At 46.3% G+C, this 16,712-nt stretch overlaps 1 protein-coding gene across 1 annotated transcript; it reads right to left on the reverse strand.

Annotated features, from left to right (window-relative positions):
- Positions 1–1,263: 1,263 nt before the first annotated feature.
- On the reverse strand, positions 1,264–16,521 carry LOC144120038 (uncharacterized). The gene is made up of 6 exons (XM_077652514.1): positions 16,138–16,521; positions 15,421–15,583; positions 10,161–10,259; positions 8,479–8,714; positions 4,841–4,919; positions 1,264–1,709 (listed from the first exon to the last, which is right to left on the reverse strand). The coding sequence occupies exons 1-6, from the start codon at positions 16,519–16,521 to the stop codon at positions 1,264–1,266; spliced, it is 1,407 nt and encodes a 468-aa protein (XP_077508640.1).
- Between the last annotated feature and the right edge of the window lie 191 nt (positions 16,522–16,712).

Here is a 16,712-nt window from a genome sequence, read left to right on the forward strand (position 1 = left end):
AATGCTGTAGCCACGCGTGTGTGGGTTATCATTTTACAGGGTGTTTTACCTAAGACTTTAGACAGCATAATTTTTAAAAATAACTTTTTAGAGCTAGAAGACCGCTTTTTTTCAGACTCTCATCGTCAACGGTGTAATACATAAGAATACAGTTAAGACTTGCTAACTAACAGGCTTGTTATGTAATATTGAATAGTTAGCTTTTGACTGTTATTGTTAGGCTCCTCAATTATAGAAAGGTGTGTAGCCCACCGTACGTAATACCCGTATCAGCTTTTAAAATTTCGAAAACGCAGTCACCTTCGGCGCTGAGGCCCATCAAATTCTGGCTACATCGCGCTTAAATACATGCGCTTTCGAGAAGCTTGCAGGCAAAGCAACCTCTCCAGTGCAGCCACAGCGCAGAGTTTAACCGCATTTTCGGAATTCTAAAAACTGATAGAAATGTATACTTACGGTGCGCTAGACGCCTCTCAGTAATTAAGGACCCTAACTGTAATAGTTAAAAAGTTAACTATTCAATATTAGTTGAACTGCCTGCTAGTTAGCATGTTTTAACTGCATTCTAATGTACGACACCACTGATAACAGTATGCTGGAAAAAGCGCTTTTCGAATTCAAGTAGCCTATCTTTAAACATTGTGTAAAGTCTAAGGCGAAACACCCTGTATTTCCGCATGGGAGAGTTACAACGAGTGTTTTATGGTGTGTGAAATCTTCTGGCATCGACTTTAGCACAATTTCGTGCAACGTGTTGGATGGCAGCCTTACGAGAGCGTTCGCCTTCTGTTTGACCTGGCGCACGTTTGTGGCCCTAGCCTGCCGCATATGTGCAGCGTTGAGAGCACGACGGTGCGCCTCTTCTGCATCTATGGCCCTCCCGCCAGTGGGCAGACGTGTCAGGCACTGCAGCGTTTGTATCAGCCTTGTGACGTTGAAACACTGCATATTTCATAAGGACTTTCCTCACGCGTTTGCAGACCTCCACATAAATCGTCGGCAGCATTCAGCGTACGCGGAAAAATAATTTACGACGGAGGCCCCTGGTATTGGTTTTCATTTATCTCTATCTTACACCAGTGTCAATTAATTCGAGGAAATATTGAAGCCGGCCCCTATCCCCCTCTGTCTCTCTCTCAGTCAACTTATTTCGGTTTTCTTGTCATATCCAGCAAACTTGCCGGGACAGGCCTGCGGCTATCAGGTCTGCGCATTACTTTTCCTAACTGAGTCTATTTCCCGATTTGAATATAGTAAAAGCATTCACAGCTCACAAAGCATCGTCCGGTCTTTCACTGCAATCGAAGCGTAACTTGCCTGCCCCAGGACGGCGTAGTTGTACGCGGCCAGTCCCTCTTCATAGTAGTAGGGCGCTTCTAGGTAGCGTCCAAACGACGTGGCCTCTGTGGCCACCATGTCTGCCAGGTGTGCCTGGAACAGTGCCGGCAGCGCGAACCAGGCCCGAAGTCGCCGGAGCCAGTCGGAGACGAAGTTACCCTGGGCGATGACGTCCACGCCAGCGAAAAAGCGTGGCGCCATACCAGAGGCAGCGTTAACGAAATCGGGAAACATGGAACTTCTCGTGGGCGCGCCCGTGTCTGCGGCCAGCGACCCAGTCGTCCCCTGGACGATGGTGGCCGCTGTGCGCTGCATCCGAGCCATCATGTCGGTCACGTCCAGAATGCGCCGAATCGACACTGAGTTGTTGCCTGCGACATGGTGAGGGTGTTGAAAACATTTGGGTAGGAAATATAGCACCTTCTCGCACACAAGACCAGCCATGCCCACGACACTCTGTGGATCACATGACGGAACAGGGAAATGTGTTTTACAGAGTAACATCACCGGCCCGCATAGCCACTTTTTCTAAGCCACTGTCTACGCCATATGAACCTCACAAAAATATCACGGAATTATACATATTTGGGTAGGGAGTGAATGAGCAGGGCAGCAACTTCTATTTCTTTCTAGAGAGCATTTTCCCATCGTTGGCAATGTTTTCGGATACACGGTTGTGCTTAGTTGAGCTCGTTAAGGACCTTGCGTTAATTCTACCATGGTATCTCAATAATTACAAAAATTTCTATTCCTTGAATCCTATCACCCGGGAGAATAATTAAGAGCGCCAGCTGCATCACTTGTCGCTTTAACTCACTGCTAAAGAGTGCCTGCCAGGCGACGTTGTAATCGACGCCCACGAGAGTACGCAACAAGTAAAAGAAAATGGAAGAAAGTTCCCTGTGAATGTCACCACCGTCGCCCTCCGTGTGGAGGCCAATACTCTTCTGCACCAAGGATGGCACTGCATCGCTCAGCAGCTGAGAATAAGGTGTACATATGCCGCGCTTTTCGAGACTTAGAGGGGGGGAATTCCATGAGTATGCCTCAAATATAGGCGCATGTTCTGCGTCCAAGCGTGGAGAGAAACAGATTATCGACTGCGCAGACCTTCGGTTGTAAAGCAGGTGTGCGACATACAGCGATGTGATACGCGGCGATGAGATGTGATACGCAGCGACAGTGTGCACAAGTCTTCTCTAGTACACAGACGGCGTGGCCGGCAAGCGTGATATTGGAAAGGCCCGGAGTCGTTTTCTGTTCAGATTGTGACCCAATATGGAGCGAGCAGTGGGAGGTCTCGGGAATGTGCCATGTGCGGTCATGTGGTCCACGCTGGTTGTGGGGCTAAGTCTGTGTTTGAATGGATGCTGGTGTTAGTCTAGCGCCATCGTCTCCACTCTTCGGAGGGCCAAAATTGGCTTTTTGCGGGCCGTAGCCTGTGCGTAGTCTTGCAACATTCGCCGATAACGACTGCAGGGTATGAAAATCAGCGATAATGACAAAAGATAAATAAATCTGCGCGCGTGGAAAGGAGAGAGAAAAAATGGAAGTGAAGAACATAGAAGTAAAGCAGAAGCGATGAGGTACAGTGCGCGGATCTGAACCGGTAAGAAAAAGAATTAATTAATAATAGTCAAAACACTCTCAGATGAAGTTAAAGCAACCTGCCTTAATAATTACTTTCACTCTTTTTAGCGAAACAGTACTTCAACGCTGTACAAAAAATGAAAAATGACCCTCCATTGCCATCAGTAGAACTTGGGGCAGGCGGCATTCAGAGGCTATTGGAAAAACATCGACGATGGTATAGTAGTTGGACCCGATAGTATTTCTACATGTATTCTAAAACGATATCTGGTATCAATTTCTTCCTACATTTATTTAATTTACAGAAAGTCTTCAGTGCAGGCATTTTGCCGGATGACTGGAAAATTGGTCATGTGTCTGTCTGCTCGCAAGGGGGTCCCTTTAAGGGATGCCAATAACTATCTATCGATATCATTAACATCAATAGCATGGGAAAGCTTTGGTCATACAGTGATATTCAGGCAGATTGGAGAGAAAATTTTATTATTTAAAGAACAGCATAGACTTCTCCATGGTAGGTCTTGCAGCACCAAAAGGGCCGAATTATATCATTACTCAGCGTCAGGTGTCGACGGGGGAGAGGGCGGCAAAGAGACTGTACATTTTTGTATTTCAATTAAGCTTTAGGTACAGTGTCACACTCACACCCCGGTAACTTTCAATTAAAAGCATTCACTTATATTTACTAAAATTGATAGAAAATTGCTTGTTTCAGCGAAAGATGTGTGCTGTGTTAAATGGCAAATGTATGGGCTATGGCAAGGTAACCATGTGGGCTAGTTGGTGCATTTCAGACATAACTTCACCAGCGAAAGCACGAGACACCAGGAGAGGAACACAGGACATGTACGCTGGGCTATGGATGTCAGGCATTCTGCAAGGCTCGGTTTTTGTACTACTATTGTTCTTGATTCATGTAAACGATATATCTGAGCGCAGTTCACCTTCGGCGCGGTTATTTGTCGACAACTCAGCGTTTCGAAAAATTGTCAGCAATTAGGTTACTTCATACTTACGAGCCGTTTTAACACGAATTCAAGCTTGATGTTCCATTTATGAATTTAAATGTTAAGTGCATTCATGTCTGCTTTACCGAAAATAAGAAGACAATTTATTCCCGGCATATGGTTAATAACCATCTGATACGTGTAGAGGGTGCATATAAGTATTTAGTTATAACGCTATGTTCATGCTGCTCATGGAAGGCAGACGTTGAATGCGGTTGTCAGGACTAATAGGGTACTTAAATTCATTCAGATGAATTTTAGTTGTTAAAAAATACTGTCTATATGAACTGCGTTAGACATATCTTGGAATTTAACTGTGCGGTTTAAGACCATGCGAAGAAGACGCTCATTGAGTGCACTGAAAAAATATTAAAGACGTGCATCGAGATTCATCTTGGAATGATATAGAAGAAAGGATAGCGTTAGTGCAATGAAAGGATAGTTCAGCTGGAACCACTTGCCTCCCGCCGAAGGAAACTAAGGCTTCAACTCTTTTGTACAACAGTGCCGAGAAAAACTGGTATTAATAGAGATACTTATCTCAAGCAGCCTCTGTACGTTTCTAGGCTCAAAGAACACAGTATTAAAATTCGCAAGTTTCAAGCCAGGGCAAGCAGTTTCGAACTGCTTTGTCATATCTATTGGGAATTGTGATTGGGGGAGTTAAACGCAACTGCGCTTGTTAATGGAGTTGCATTCCTTCTTGTGCTGCAGTCCCCATGCTGTAACGTTCTTCGGGCGCTGTAGGTAAAATGTAAAAAAAGAAGGAAAAAAGTGAAAAGCATGTTGGCGGCGAGGAAATCGAGCACACGTAGCAGTCTTGTGTGTATTGCGTAGTAGTGATCGGTTATTCCATTGTACGCCGCACAAACAGTTGTTGCGCAGGAGTATTGAGCAGTGCTTACCTTCAAGAAGGCTCATAGCCGAGCCACGAAATGATGCGGTGAAGTTTAGTATCCTGCTGCACACAGCACTCGGGGTGCCCTTGAATGAAGATAAGATACGAGTTACAGATATGTAAAAAGGGAGTAATTACTCATAGGCATCCACACAAGCACCGCCATACGGCTACAAAGGAAAGCTATGCAGCTTTCTCAGAAACATCGTAGTTAAAGAAAAAATTCGCCCTCGTCCGGTGTTCAAACCTGGTACCACCACTTTACCGGAACAGTCGCTCTACCAACTGAGCTAACCGGGACGGCAGGCTCATGGTAGGGTGACAGCGAATTGATCAATAACTCGAAGTGGGAACTCCACCTTGAGGAATTCCTCTAAAACATTTGACCAAGACCAAGTTACACCATTGTCAATAGAACCAGTTCCGGTAGCATTGTGAAATAGATTCACTTTCTATCCGAAAGGAATACTCTCGAGACAGATCATTCTTTGCCGAGTGTTATACCCTCTGCGCCGTGATGATTGTCCGGCGACACTGCGGGCTAGTGACGGGGGCGCTCGGAAAAATCGAAAAGTTTGAAATACAATAAACTTTTCTTCTGTTCTTCTTTTAGGCGTGGAAAACAAAAAGAAAACGAACATGGTCAAGGTGCCCTGTAAATTAGGCACTGAACAATTATTTCAGTGAAAATTCAAATCATGATGGACAGGTGGACAGCGAATAAGTTCGCTTCCATTAGTGCTGTGCTTCAGCTGTAAAACAATTCAAAGATCAGTATTACATGATGCGGACTTTCCAGTTGGTAAGGAAGAACTAACCGATAAATGTTGCACAGTTCTTTTCTGCGTGACGGTGTGGCTACATGTGGTGCAAATTTTAGAACTGTGTTGTTTCATCAGCTGCTATTTCCTCGCTAGTACATATACATGCGCAAAAATATGATTCCTCAAGAAAAAAAAAAGAGCTTGTACTCTTTTGCGGCCTTGACACCATTATAGGACTTATTTCACATTTTGGAAAATAAAATAACCACTAAGTGTGCCAAGCATGGCAGTAATAAACACGGTGTGATTTGATCAGAATGTCCTCCTCTATTGAAACGCGGGCAGATACCACGGGACAGTCCTTTATATTCTTCTGAGAGTTTTTCTACTGCTTGCCTCCACATCCTATCATATCTAGCCACAAACAGTAGTCGGCTTATCGAGGGCAATTGCCCGTTGCTCGAATGCGAGCCTTCCAAGCTCGAAGGCTCAAAACCAGCATCGGTACTTAACGGATATATATAGTTTGCGCCAGCACCTCATCAAGCATCTTCGGGAACTCTACTGCTACTCAAAAGACATTTTTAAAAAGAACACTGATTGGCTTGTCTGTCAGCGCCATTCCTTTCCTTAGTGAAGTCAGCTCTCGACAGCAGAGCCCCGGATCTCACAACTTCGCTAGATTGACGTCTTAACAGACTGCGACCTGACGGAATCCTTCAAACGCCATCTTGAAGGGAATGAAGAGACAACCCTCCGGCGACCACTTCTCGCACATTATAGCGTTGCACAGTATTCACCTCCTTTTGCTCGCCATAGAACTGAGAAGTTCCACTATCGCTACCACACGCCAGCTAAAGGTAGTGTTCGGGAAGCCAAAACATCAGGAAACATAGCATACATGTCAGGAAGAATGAGAATGAATGATGATGAATTTTTATGGCGCAAGGGCAACTGCGGCCAACGAGCGCCATGACATAATGCTTTTTTCTCTTCTACTCAAGCTAGGGTAAAACCCATTTCCCTATCGTTTCACCCGAAAAAATCCGAGCACCAGGCAGGGGAAAGCTTGTACCCGTTGCATCCCCGGCGGGTGCCCGCGGCACTGGGGATCGAACTCCGCACCTCCGGCATGAGAGGCGGATGCTCAAACCACTAGGCCACAGCTGCGTAAGAATTATCCACGATAAAGTCATTTCGGTGCCAAATTTCTGACGTGCCTGGATATAAATTGTCTTCACATTCTTATTTTGCGTATCATTCCAATGTTTTCAATATCTAGTAGACGAAACTTTCTTTAGTTTTTTTATAGCATTCAATATATTCAGAAATTTCACAGCTCTACTGCGGACATGTTGTCCGTACTTGGTGCTGTTACTCAAGCGTGCGCACTTTTAAGCAGAAGAATACTGACAACTTGAAGCTGTGACAGATTTTGACTACAGGCCCTCCATAAGAACGACCCGCAGCGCCAAGGGCCAGAGTCACTTTCTATAGGCTGTATTTTGCGGCGCCAACGAGAAGTTATAGTAGAAGACGCTTCTGAGTGGATGTTCTAATATCAAGCACTAAAAGCTTGCTTCTCATGTCAACGCTAGCCAGCCGGGAATATTGGGTTGCAGCCGAGAGCTATAGGGTTGCCACATTTTTTTTCCTACTAGGCCAGGTATCAGCGCGCACATGGTAATAGCGGTTCAAACGCTATAGGTTTCTTATGATTTTGTAAACGTTTGTTTTGTATTGATAATGGTCGATTCCTAATACTCATACTCTTGCCATTTCTTGCACCTTTTCGTGTGCTTTTTGTGTCCTCTACACTGTCAAATCTCCGAAAAGAGGACAGCGCGTGCTACATCATGCAGCGCATGTGCTTCACCTGAAGGTACCACAACGTCCACAGTGGTTTCTTGGGAGAAGATGGCATTTCATTCCCGGTTCCAAGTTGCATTTACTGAGATCAGATTGTAGTGCTTGCATAATTGTAGAAAGTTTACTATAGTTCTTTGAGCGAGGGTGCCTATAATTTCCTAATTTTCAGCAGTCATGAATATGTTGGTGTCGTCGGCGTATAGTGTACGCACAGTCATGTGCAACGTACGATGGTAAGTCATTAACAAATATTAAAAACAGAAATTGGTCTAATACTGCTCCTTGGAGGACCCCAATATTAGTTTCCCTTAGTTCAGTATCTTTGGGGTTCACTGCCACACATTGCTCTCTATTCATTACACAGCTTTTAATCAAATGTAGTCTCATCCCCTGGCATCATACCTGTATAGTTTACCTAATATTAATGAATGATTCAATGTATCGAAAGCGTCGGTTAGGTCGACAAATATACCCATGGACAGAAGCTAATTTTCTATGTTTTGGCGCACTTTTCCTGTGAGGTTTAGCAAAACTAATTTCTATTATCCTTTGTGAAGTGTTTCGTACTTTGAATTATTTGAGACATTATCTAAGATTATTGTACCGGAAATAATTGTTTAAGCATTGCCGAAGTAGTTTTTTAATATTATAGATATAGGTAATAAAAGAGATATAGCAAGATACTCTTCAACGTTTACTTTATCCCATTTCTTAAATGTTGCTACTATTTTCGATATTTTCAGCAATAACGGAAATACCCCTGACTGGAAACACGTGTTAAGTATATGACATAACGGTGATTAAACGTGATGTGCAGTTCCACAACTCCCTTTTTCTACTCAAAAGTTCGCTGGTCAGGGACACCGTGTGTTAGTCACTGCAGCCGACTCCGAATCGGTCACCGTACCCCTTGACCATCGGCTTACATGACTTATTACATAGAGGATATTTAATGCGATAGTTCTAACATTTCCTTATTAGCACGAACGATGTTAAAGCTCTTGTTGCTTACAAAGGTAGGATTGCCCCCTCCGGTGCCCAGAGCTTTTTTGAAGGCGCTCAAGCAGTGCTCCTTGGGAGCGATGAGGTTTCGGAGCAGATGCCAGGCAATGACCTTGCGTGCGGCAAAGCTCTGGTTTCCGCTTAGCGCAGCACCAGCAGTGAGGAGGGCATTGGCGGTGGTCATTACTCCGGTCTCCATTTCGTAGGCAGAGGCTCCGTGCTTTCGGATGGAACCCAGCCAGGCGTCTGGAAAATTGATAGGCTTCATATTTCTCCTATAGGAGCATCCTACCGTGCAATAAGCGACTGCAGTCGCTGGTTAAAAAGTCAGAATTACATATAGGTCAACGCAAATTTGTGTTCCCGAAAGGCATACAACACGATGTGCACCCTACGTGTGATGCTGGCTATGAGAATATGGCATTCCACTGTTAGGAAAGATGTCGCAATGAGTGAACACTATCGCGGGAGGGAGGTTTTTGATCCGCGCGCAATCAAAAACTGCCAGACTAGTAGAAGACTTGCGCAAGGTCGCATACTCATGTGCTATATATTAATCCACTGCCTTACACTTTAGCGCGCTTGATGGTCTATACAATGCATCATTTGTGCGGGTATGCAGTAACAGTTAGTTAAAAGGGGTTATCTAAAAGTGAAAACCTTATAAAGCCTTTTAGGAGGACAGAGTGAGTCGGCGCAGAGTGCAGCCTATACACAAGTGTATTACCTGCTATTTTTAAAGCAGAATGCATTTAAGTGCTGCTCTTACAGGTTTGCTGTCGGCTGGATTAGAGCGAGAATTACATAAATCGCAAAAGGTGTCCGACACGCCCACATTCACCAGCTGCCAGCAGAAAATGTTTCCCAGATGCGCCTGAGCCATAAGGGGCTCCCGGCATGCCAAGTGGCGCTTGTAACGTAGTCCATGTCGGCTTGGGGGCGGGAGTAATCAGGGGGTGGGGTGGTACATAAGACGAGGCAGCAATAGCGAAACTGATCATCTAAGGTGACAGGTTCTTCCTAATCGGCTTGTCTATCACACGCAGTTAAACAACACAGGGGTCAGGCTCACGATGGGCGCAGTCCTTAAATGCATTCTGCTACAGCTAGATTCAGTACACAGCGTAGCGGGTCAAGCGTCATGCTTTAGAGCGCTACAACAATAAAGTAAGATGGGCCGCCATCACGACGTTCGTCTTCCGATTTCACTCTGACGTCACAGGCTCAGGGCGGGCGTGGCGTGCCGTTAGTGGCACGTCACCCATGATCGCAGAGACACTGATTCGCACATATTTGCTCTTTAGGGAACGAAGGAAACAAGCTAATAAAGCATATTTTCATATTTGTGCCGAATTTCTGTGCAGTGCAGGATTAACGTATTTATGGCACCTGACGAACATTACTTAAAACTCTACTGAATTTTCCCGGGCGCAAGGTATTACTTTGTTCCTGAAAGCGGAAACCTTGCAACCAATAAACACCTAATTTTGGATTTTCGTTTTTGGTGTACGTCATGGCTCCACGGAGGAATTATTTTCGCATTAAAACTTCGCTTTAAATCTTGCTTTAAGGCGTGCCTAAACCTCCCATACGTAAACGTGCCCAGAAATTGAAGAATGTAAAACAAAACCTGAAAGGTACTGTACATAACATGGTCTTCGCTTATAACAGGCGTAGCCTATTCTCACAAACCTGCTGATGCGCCCATCTTCTGAGCAGCGTCTTGGAGGGTGAAATGCTGGTAAACCGGGGAATCCGCCTTCTTTTTTTCACTTTGCAACGCCTCTGAGACTGAAATAATCGGAAAAAAAGAGTGACGGTAAACTTGTGTGGTTGAGCCAAATTCAAATAATGTGTGCTAGCGCTGTGTGGCCACTGTTCTGCATTGTTAATCACCTACCTGCAACCTAGGTAACGTAACCTTGTAATGTCATCACAACATCCCAGGTGTGTATATATATGTCGAAAATGAAAGGCGCCGACCAAAAGTAAATAAGGGATGACGTTTAGGCTCCCCCACGGGAGCCTTGTTCACAATCTACGTAGCGTCGTGTCTCAGTGATGATGGGTTGGCCATATGCGTGACGAATATGCTTGAAGTCTAATGTCTGACGGAAAGCCGTCTGGTCGGGAAGGTACATGACGAAAATAGAAGGCGCCGACCAAAAGAAAAGATGGGAAAAGAAAAGATATTGTTATGTTTTGTGTGCTGTGTTTAATTGGCGCCTAAGCGTCTCAGGGGATCACGTGACAAGGCACCTGGGCCTGGGCACCTAGGAAGCTTGCGCACAAACCCACAGGGCATGTGGACAGCCTTCCAAAAAGCAGGCTTCAAACAACCAAGCAAACACACAACGGAGAAATGCGAAGAACTGATTGGTTGAGAGAGGGTTGGAAGATGCGTTTCTTGCAAGCACAAAATGAACAACGGAGGAGGAAGCCTCTGGGAGCTTGCCAGCGTTTTAACAAGAGTACTTGTCTTCATCGAAACCCGGATAACCTCCCTGAGGCTCCGCCCCCTCCCACCCCCCCCCCCCCCCCCCCCCTCTTGTTCACTTTGTGTTCTCTCTGAATGTTAGCGCATTAGAAAGGCATTCTTGTGAGTAATTCGGAAATGTTTGTCGCACTTAGGAACACCTAAACTGCTTTCGATTTCCTGCATGAAATCCAACGCTAAGAGGAATATTAACCCTTGCAAAGGCCAGCAGTGAGATTTTGTAGATGAGCGCAGACTTTATTGACTTTATTGAACCCTGTTGCGAATTTTCCAATGCTGCACAGATCATATGCTGATAGTAATTTCTTACTTTTATTAGTAATGGATTTCAGTACGCCGCTCGAAGCGCGTTTCTGTCACTATGTCACTAGCAGGAGCTGTATAACTTTAATAGCTAAAGTTTGCGACTTTGATGAAGTAGCTTTGCTTTTTCAAGCTTGTTTCTGCATAGCCTGTCAGCGAGGCTAGCGCCGCCTACTTTAGGTGGCAGCCCTGTGAAAAGGACAAGGAATTTCGGATAGGTAAAGGCAAGAAAAGCAAGGGATACAAATATTTGACGAGTTCTCCTAATGTCTAAGTATAAATACAAGAATAAGCCGCAAGGGTGGCCGTTCACGCATACAACCTCTTGCAAGCATAAAAATTATTTACGCGTAAGGTGCGCCACGAACATTGCGGCCATATTTTGCCGATATTCCAGCCGTGAAAGCGTAGGCCGTCAAGTACTTCTGAATAAATCTTCTCCGTTTTTTCAATGAGTAGAGAAATTCATTATGCATATGGCACAATAACATTTTCGACAGCTAGCAAGCATTCCCGGTGTTGCGGCACCATGTGTAGCCAAATTGCTAGAAAGCAATTTTTAATGATTGGTTTCCTGGTTTATGGTGGTTTAACGTCCTAGAGCGACTCAGGCTGTGAGGGACGCCGTAGTGAAGGCCTCTGGATCATTTTAGCCACCTGGGGCTCTTTACCGTGCACTGACATCGCCCATTACACGGCCCTCTAGCATTTCGCTTCCATCAAAATTTGACCGCCGCGGCCGGGATCGAACCCAAACCTTTTGGGTCAGCAGCCCAGCGCCATAACCACTGAGCCACCGCGGCGGTGCAAATTTTTGATGAATTCGCCATGTAACCCACGCAATTTCAACTCTACGCAGTCACTTTGGTGCGTGTAGTTGTCTAGTTGCAGCTGGTATCAGCTAATAACGGAACGCGTTTGCAAATCAGTTAACATGTAACAGCGACCCTCCATTGATTAGAGCTTTGACAGTCGAAAATCACGCCTCCACATTTGTCGTGTCTCGGAAAAGAACTGCTAGTGAATTGCTGTTTCGTGGGAGTTGAATTCAGAATTCGGTATTTTGATCTCTGACGCCTGCTGTCTCCCACAATGCTGTAATAGCCTCGTGTGCGCTCCTGTGATGGTTTTTATTGTGAACCCTAAAGAGGCCGTTACCAATTTAAGGTCATGGTTCACAGGCCAGAACTGCGCAAGGACGAAAGTAGAACACGGGCGTGGAGTGCCATTGTTGTCACCTCTGCGGCAGGCCACCGCAGTTCTTGGCAGCTTTAAAGAAGGGGGCTTTTGCTGAGGTATCAAAAGTAAAAGGGAGGAGAGTTGGTCAAAATATTATGGAAAAAAAACAGGTCGTCTCAAAAATTTCCGCTCCTTTTGGCATGGAGAAAACTGTGGTGTGGCCCGTGCTGAAAAAGCAACGACCAGGCTAGCTAGAAAGAAATGGGGGAGGCACATAAGCTTCGACTTAAGTGTATGACGCGATAGCTTTAATAGGTTAGAGCCCATACACGCGGAATGGGTCATTCGCTACACTAGATTCATAGATCCCTGGGAGTGCTCATACCACTCCTGGGGCAGTGGTGCAGCAGTTAAGCGCTGCGCCACTGCCCTGCGATGGCAGACGCTGCCACCGGTAGGGCTTGTGCGACCCAGGTTGCTATTCCTGAGTATCTTTTCGACACCAATCAATAATTTAACCCATCATATTCCACTGTGCGCAGTTTGCTCACAATTCCGCGGGCATGTTGTGACGACGTCACTTAGGTCGCTTGACCTAAGTGACCCATCTGCCTCCTAGGTTGCTTCGCTGAAGATTTTTCGCGCGCTTTTCGCTCACCGTCAATGATGCCGCCGACAACGAAGCTGGAATTTTCGGGACAGGAGCTCCTTAACGATATCGCATTAATAATTAATTCTGATAGGAGCTTGGCCATGAGTTCCGCTACGAAAGCACCATTCAGAACGAACTGAAACTACATTTACTCTACTACTGCGTAAGAGAGGGTTGTGGCTCAACTGAACCTAGGTCAGTTTCGATGCCCAACAACGGTCCAAGCCAAGCGTTCGGTCAGCAAGCGAGTTATGCCCCTCTGGGTCGTCGTCTTCTTTGACCATAGCGACTGAGCGGGGCTGATTCGCTTCAAGTGCTTCAATATTTCCGGGCAAACCTGTTCTGTATTTATGACTCAGCTGTTCATACTTTCAAGGCACCAGAATTGCTAACTACTATCTGCACCATTGCAGTGCAGACGTTACCAGGAATTGAGGACTACAGTCTAGTTCACTTGTGTCCCTACCACGCGGCGCATGCAAAACCTACTGATTATTTTTTCCTGAAAAAAAAAACTCAGAAAGCCCTACAGTCTGCTAGATTAGAGAAATACGAAAGAATACCCGTTGAAACTCACCGTGGTCACGTGACACTTGACATGTGATCCTTGGATGACGTCCGCAATATTTTTTTGTGAGTCATCGTTGCCTAACATCATTACACATAGCCAACAAACTTTCCCGTCACACACTGCAACGCCTTCAGTTCGTGCCCCTCAAACACGCTTGAACCGACGACCCTTCGTGGCGTATGCGTTGCGCACCCGCCTGGCGCCCGCCTGCTATTAAGGCTCGAACCCTAATACTGGCGAATTTGTTTCTGTAGCGATAGCTACACTACGCCACCTCTTCGACCCTTCAGCGTGGCACCACTAGAGCTCCCTGGCGATACCGTTGTTCAGGTGGTTGGTCACGCGGGTTGATCACGTGGTGCGGCCGTTGGTCACGTGGTTGGTCACGTGGTGCGGAGCAGCTGCTGCTGCGGGCGGCGCGGAGCGCTGGCGAACCCGAGCTGCAACAGCTGTGCGCATGCGCCGCGTCAAGTGGGACGAAGATGATGAAGGGACGCCCAGCGAAACGGAGCGGCGAAAGACGGACTTTGCAGTTCGACTGAGCCCCGCCGCGGTGGCTCAGTGGTTAGGGCGCTCGACTACTGATCCGGAGTTCCCGGGTTCGAACCCGACCGCGGCGGCTGCTTTTTTATGGAAAAAAAACGCTAAGGCGCCCGTGTGCTGTGTGACGTCAGTGCACGTTAAAGATCCCCAGGTGGTCGAAATTATTCCGGAGCCCTCCACTACGGCACCTCTTCTTCCTTTCTTCTTTCACTCCCTCCTTTATCCCTTCCCTTACGGCGCGGTTCAGGTGTCCAAAGATATGAGACAGATACTGCTCCATATCCTTTCCCCAAAAACCAATTATTATTATTAATTATTAGTTCGACTGAGCTAGTTTCACTCGGCCAAATGTAGCTATCGCGTCACTTCAGGTTTAACCAGAACTAAACCACAGCAATTTTTTTCGAATGAGGTCATGTGAGTGGGAACATTTCCTGTGGACACATTTTGTGGACATATTTTGCGGACAACTTCCGCTGACGGGTTTTCCCTCCCATGAAGAATAAAATGCTTTCGCGTAAAAATACAAAGTAGTGGCGAAAGTTCACTGCATTTCTTCCTCCCTGTGGTATAACGATAGACCACTCGGCGCATTGCTTATAGCCCCAACGCTATTTTGGAAATGTCAATCATGGACAAAATTCAAAATTGTTTTTTGGGGAAAGGAAATGGCGCATGCAGTATCTATATCACATATCGGCGGATACCGGAAGCGCACCGTAAGGGAAGGGATAACGGAGGGAATGAAAGAAAGGAAGAAAGTGCCATAGTGGTGGGCTCGGGAATAATCCCGTCAAAACTTTCCTGTCTCCAGCAATTAACCGCCTGTGTCTTGGCCACTCCCCCGCAGTGGGTATGTGCCAGCAACGTCTGAGGACTAACTAACTAAACTAATTTCGACAACCTGGGGATCTTTAACGTGGACTGACATCGCACAGCACACGGACGCCTTTGCGGTTCACCTCCAATTTTTCATTTTTTGACGAACAAGAAATTAAACAACGGAAAGCCCAGTTGCTTTCCTATTTGAAACCGCAGTAAAAATGCGATTGGAGGTTCACATGCTTCAAAAGTCTTGTTAATGTCACTCAAGAGGGCTCTATATTTTTACCTCTCTCATAGATGGTCATTGCTGAAAGTTGCGATGGTTTTGGAACAAGTGTTAGAAAATACGTCAAGCAGCCACCGCAAATTTGTGCACACTCACTTTTTTTGTCCAATGCTATCAGCTCGTTAATGAGCTGTTCGCGTTCGGCGCCGGGCGGCGGTCCGTAACCTTCCAAGCAGGCATTGTAGTACGGTTTCCAGTTCTCTGCACTGACCTTCTTCCATTTCGCTTGCAGCTCCGACGAAAATTCGCTCACGTCCATCTGAGAGTATTTAGGAGGAGCCAATCAAAGACAAAAAGAACTTTCGTTCACAGCTCTTCAGTGAAAAGCCAAAAAAAAAAAACACCGCAAGTGATGTGCACCACTTCCGTCCAATATAAAAATTACATATATGCTTTCGCAGAAAACAAACAATAATGGTCAGTTTGTCGCTGTGCTTCCGAAGAAAGCACCATGCAATACTGATTCGAGTTCATTTAGTTCAACAGTTCAAAGCTTCCGCGTCAGCACGGCGTCAGAACGATGAAGTAAACATTAAAAAAGGCATTAAAGCCGTTCGTATTCGTCGTATACTCTAGTTTTTGCAGTGAGGCTGTCAGTGGCATTAGGTTGATATTATGAGCTCCAGTTACGTATTACATGACACACACCGAGAACTCAGCCAATAAAGATCGATCAAAAATAGTCTTTCAGGTTCCGTGTTTACAGTTTCCGCACTTGAGGCGGGCGTTTCCTGATATCGTGCCAAAATTCCCTCTTCTGCTTTTAGCAGTGAACGGCACTGTGTGTCGTGCACTATCTCCCACGGGTCTCACCTCCACGGTGAACGGCGTGGCGGGATCGACGATGAGGCTGTAGCGGCGCTCCAGTCTGAGCACCGTGTGCACGCCGAACTGCAAGGACAGCTGGGTCATCCTGTCCAGAGGGCCCTCGCTCTCGTCCTCCTTCATCGTGGCCAGGTCGAGGCCGAACTGGGCCATGAACTCCCTCACGCTGTCAGTCCCTTCGTCCGGCTTCGACGCATAGCTCACGCACGCCGCGTTCAAATCATCATCTTCATCAGACTGCGTGTTTCCGTCCGGGACCGCGAGCAGCCCGCTGCCTTTCTTGGGAGTGGCGGGGGAGGTCGAGGTTTCACCGACGCTGCTATCGTTTTTCTCGCCTCCTGGTACATGAAAAGTTACGTAGTGTTGCGTCATACATTATTCTTCGTCTACCACTTCATCGCTTGCTGTCTTCTCAAACAGCGTGACGCTACCATGGGCCCAGCAGCGCCCTTTAAATATATTATCGTGGGCGTTCCTGCTGCGATTCACAAAGCCTCCCGGCCGGGTGACAGTTAGCTCATCGGGAATGTCTCTCATGAAAGATGTAATGTGAAACATTGAAC

Source organism: Amblyomma americanum, chromosome 2 (assembly GCF_052857255.1).
Source record: "Amblyomma americanum isolate KBUSLIRL-KWMA chromosome 2, ASM5285725v1, whole genome shotgun sequence".
In the NCBI taxonomy this organism is placed as follows: domain Eukaryota; kingdom Metazoa; phylum Arthropoda; class Arachnida; order Ixodida; family Ixodidae; genus Amblyomma; species Amblyomma americanum.

What these genes read in the sequence shown, in the direction of transcription:
- LOC144120038 (XM_077652514.1), bottom strand. Translation starts at nt 16,521, where the DNA reads ATGACGCAACACTACGTAACTTTTCATGTACCAGGAGGCGAGAAAAAC. An exon ending in GATAGCATTGGACAAAAAAA is followed by an intron (nt 10,260 to 15,420) that starts GTGAGTGTGCAC and finishes CGATTATTTCAG; the next exon opens with TCTCAGAGGCGTTGCAAAGT. An exon ending in GAAGATGGGCGCATCAGCAG is followed by an intron (nt 8,715 to 10,160) that starts GTTTGTGAGAAT and finishes TCAATTTTCCAG; the next exon opens with ACGCCTGGCTGGGTTCCATC.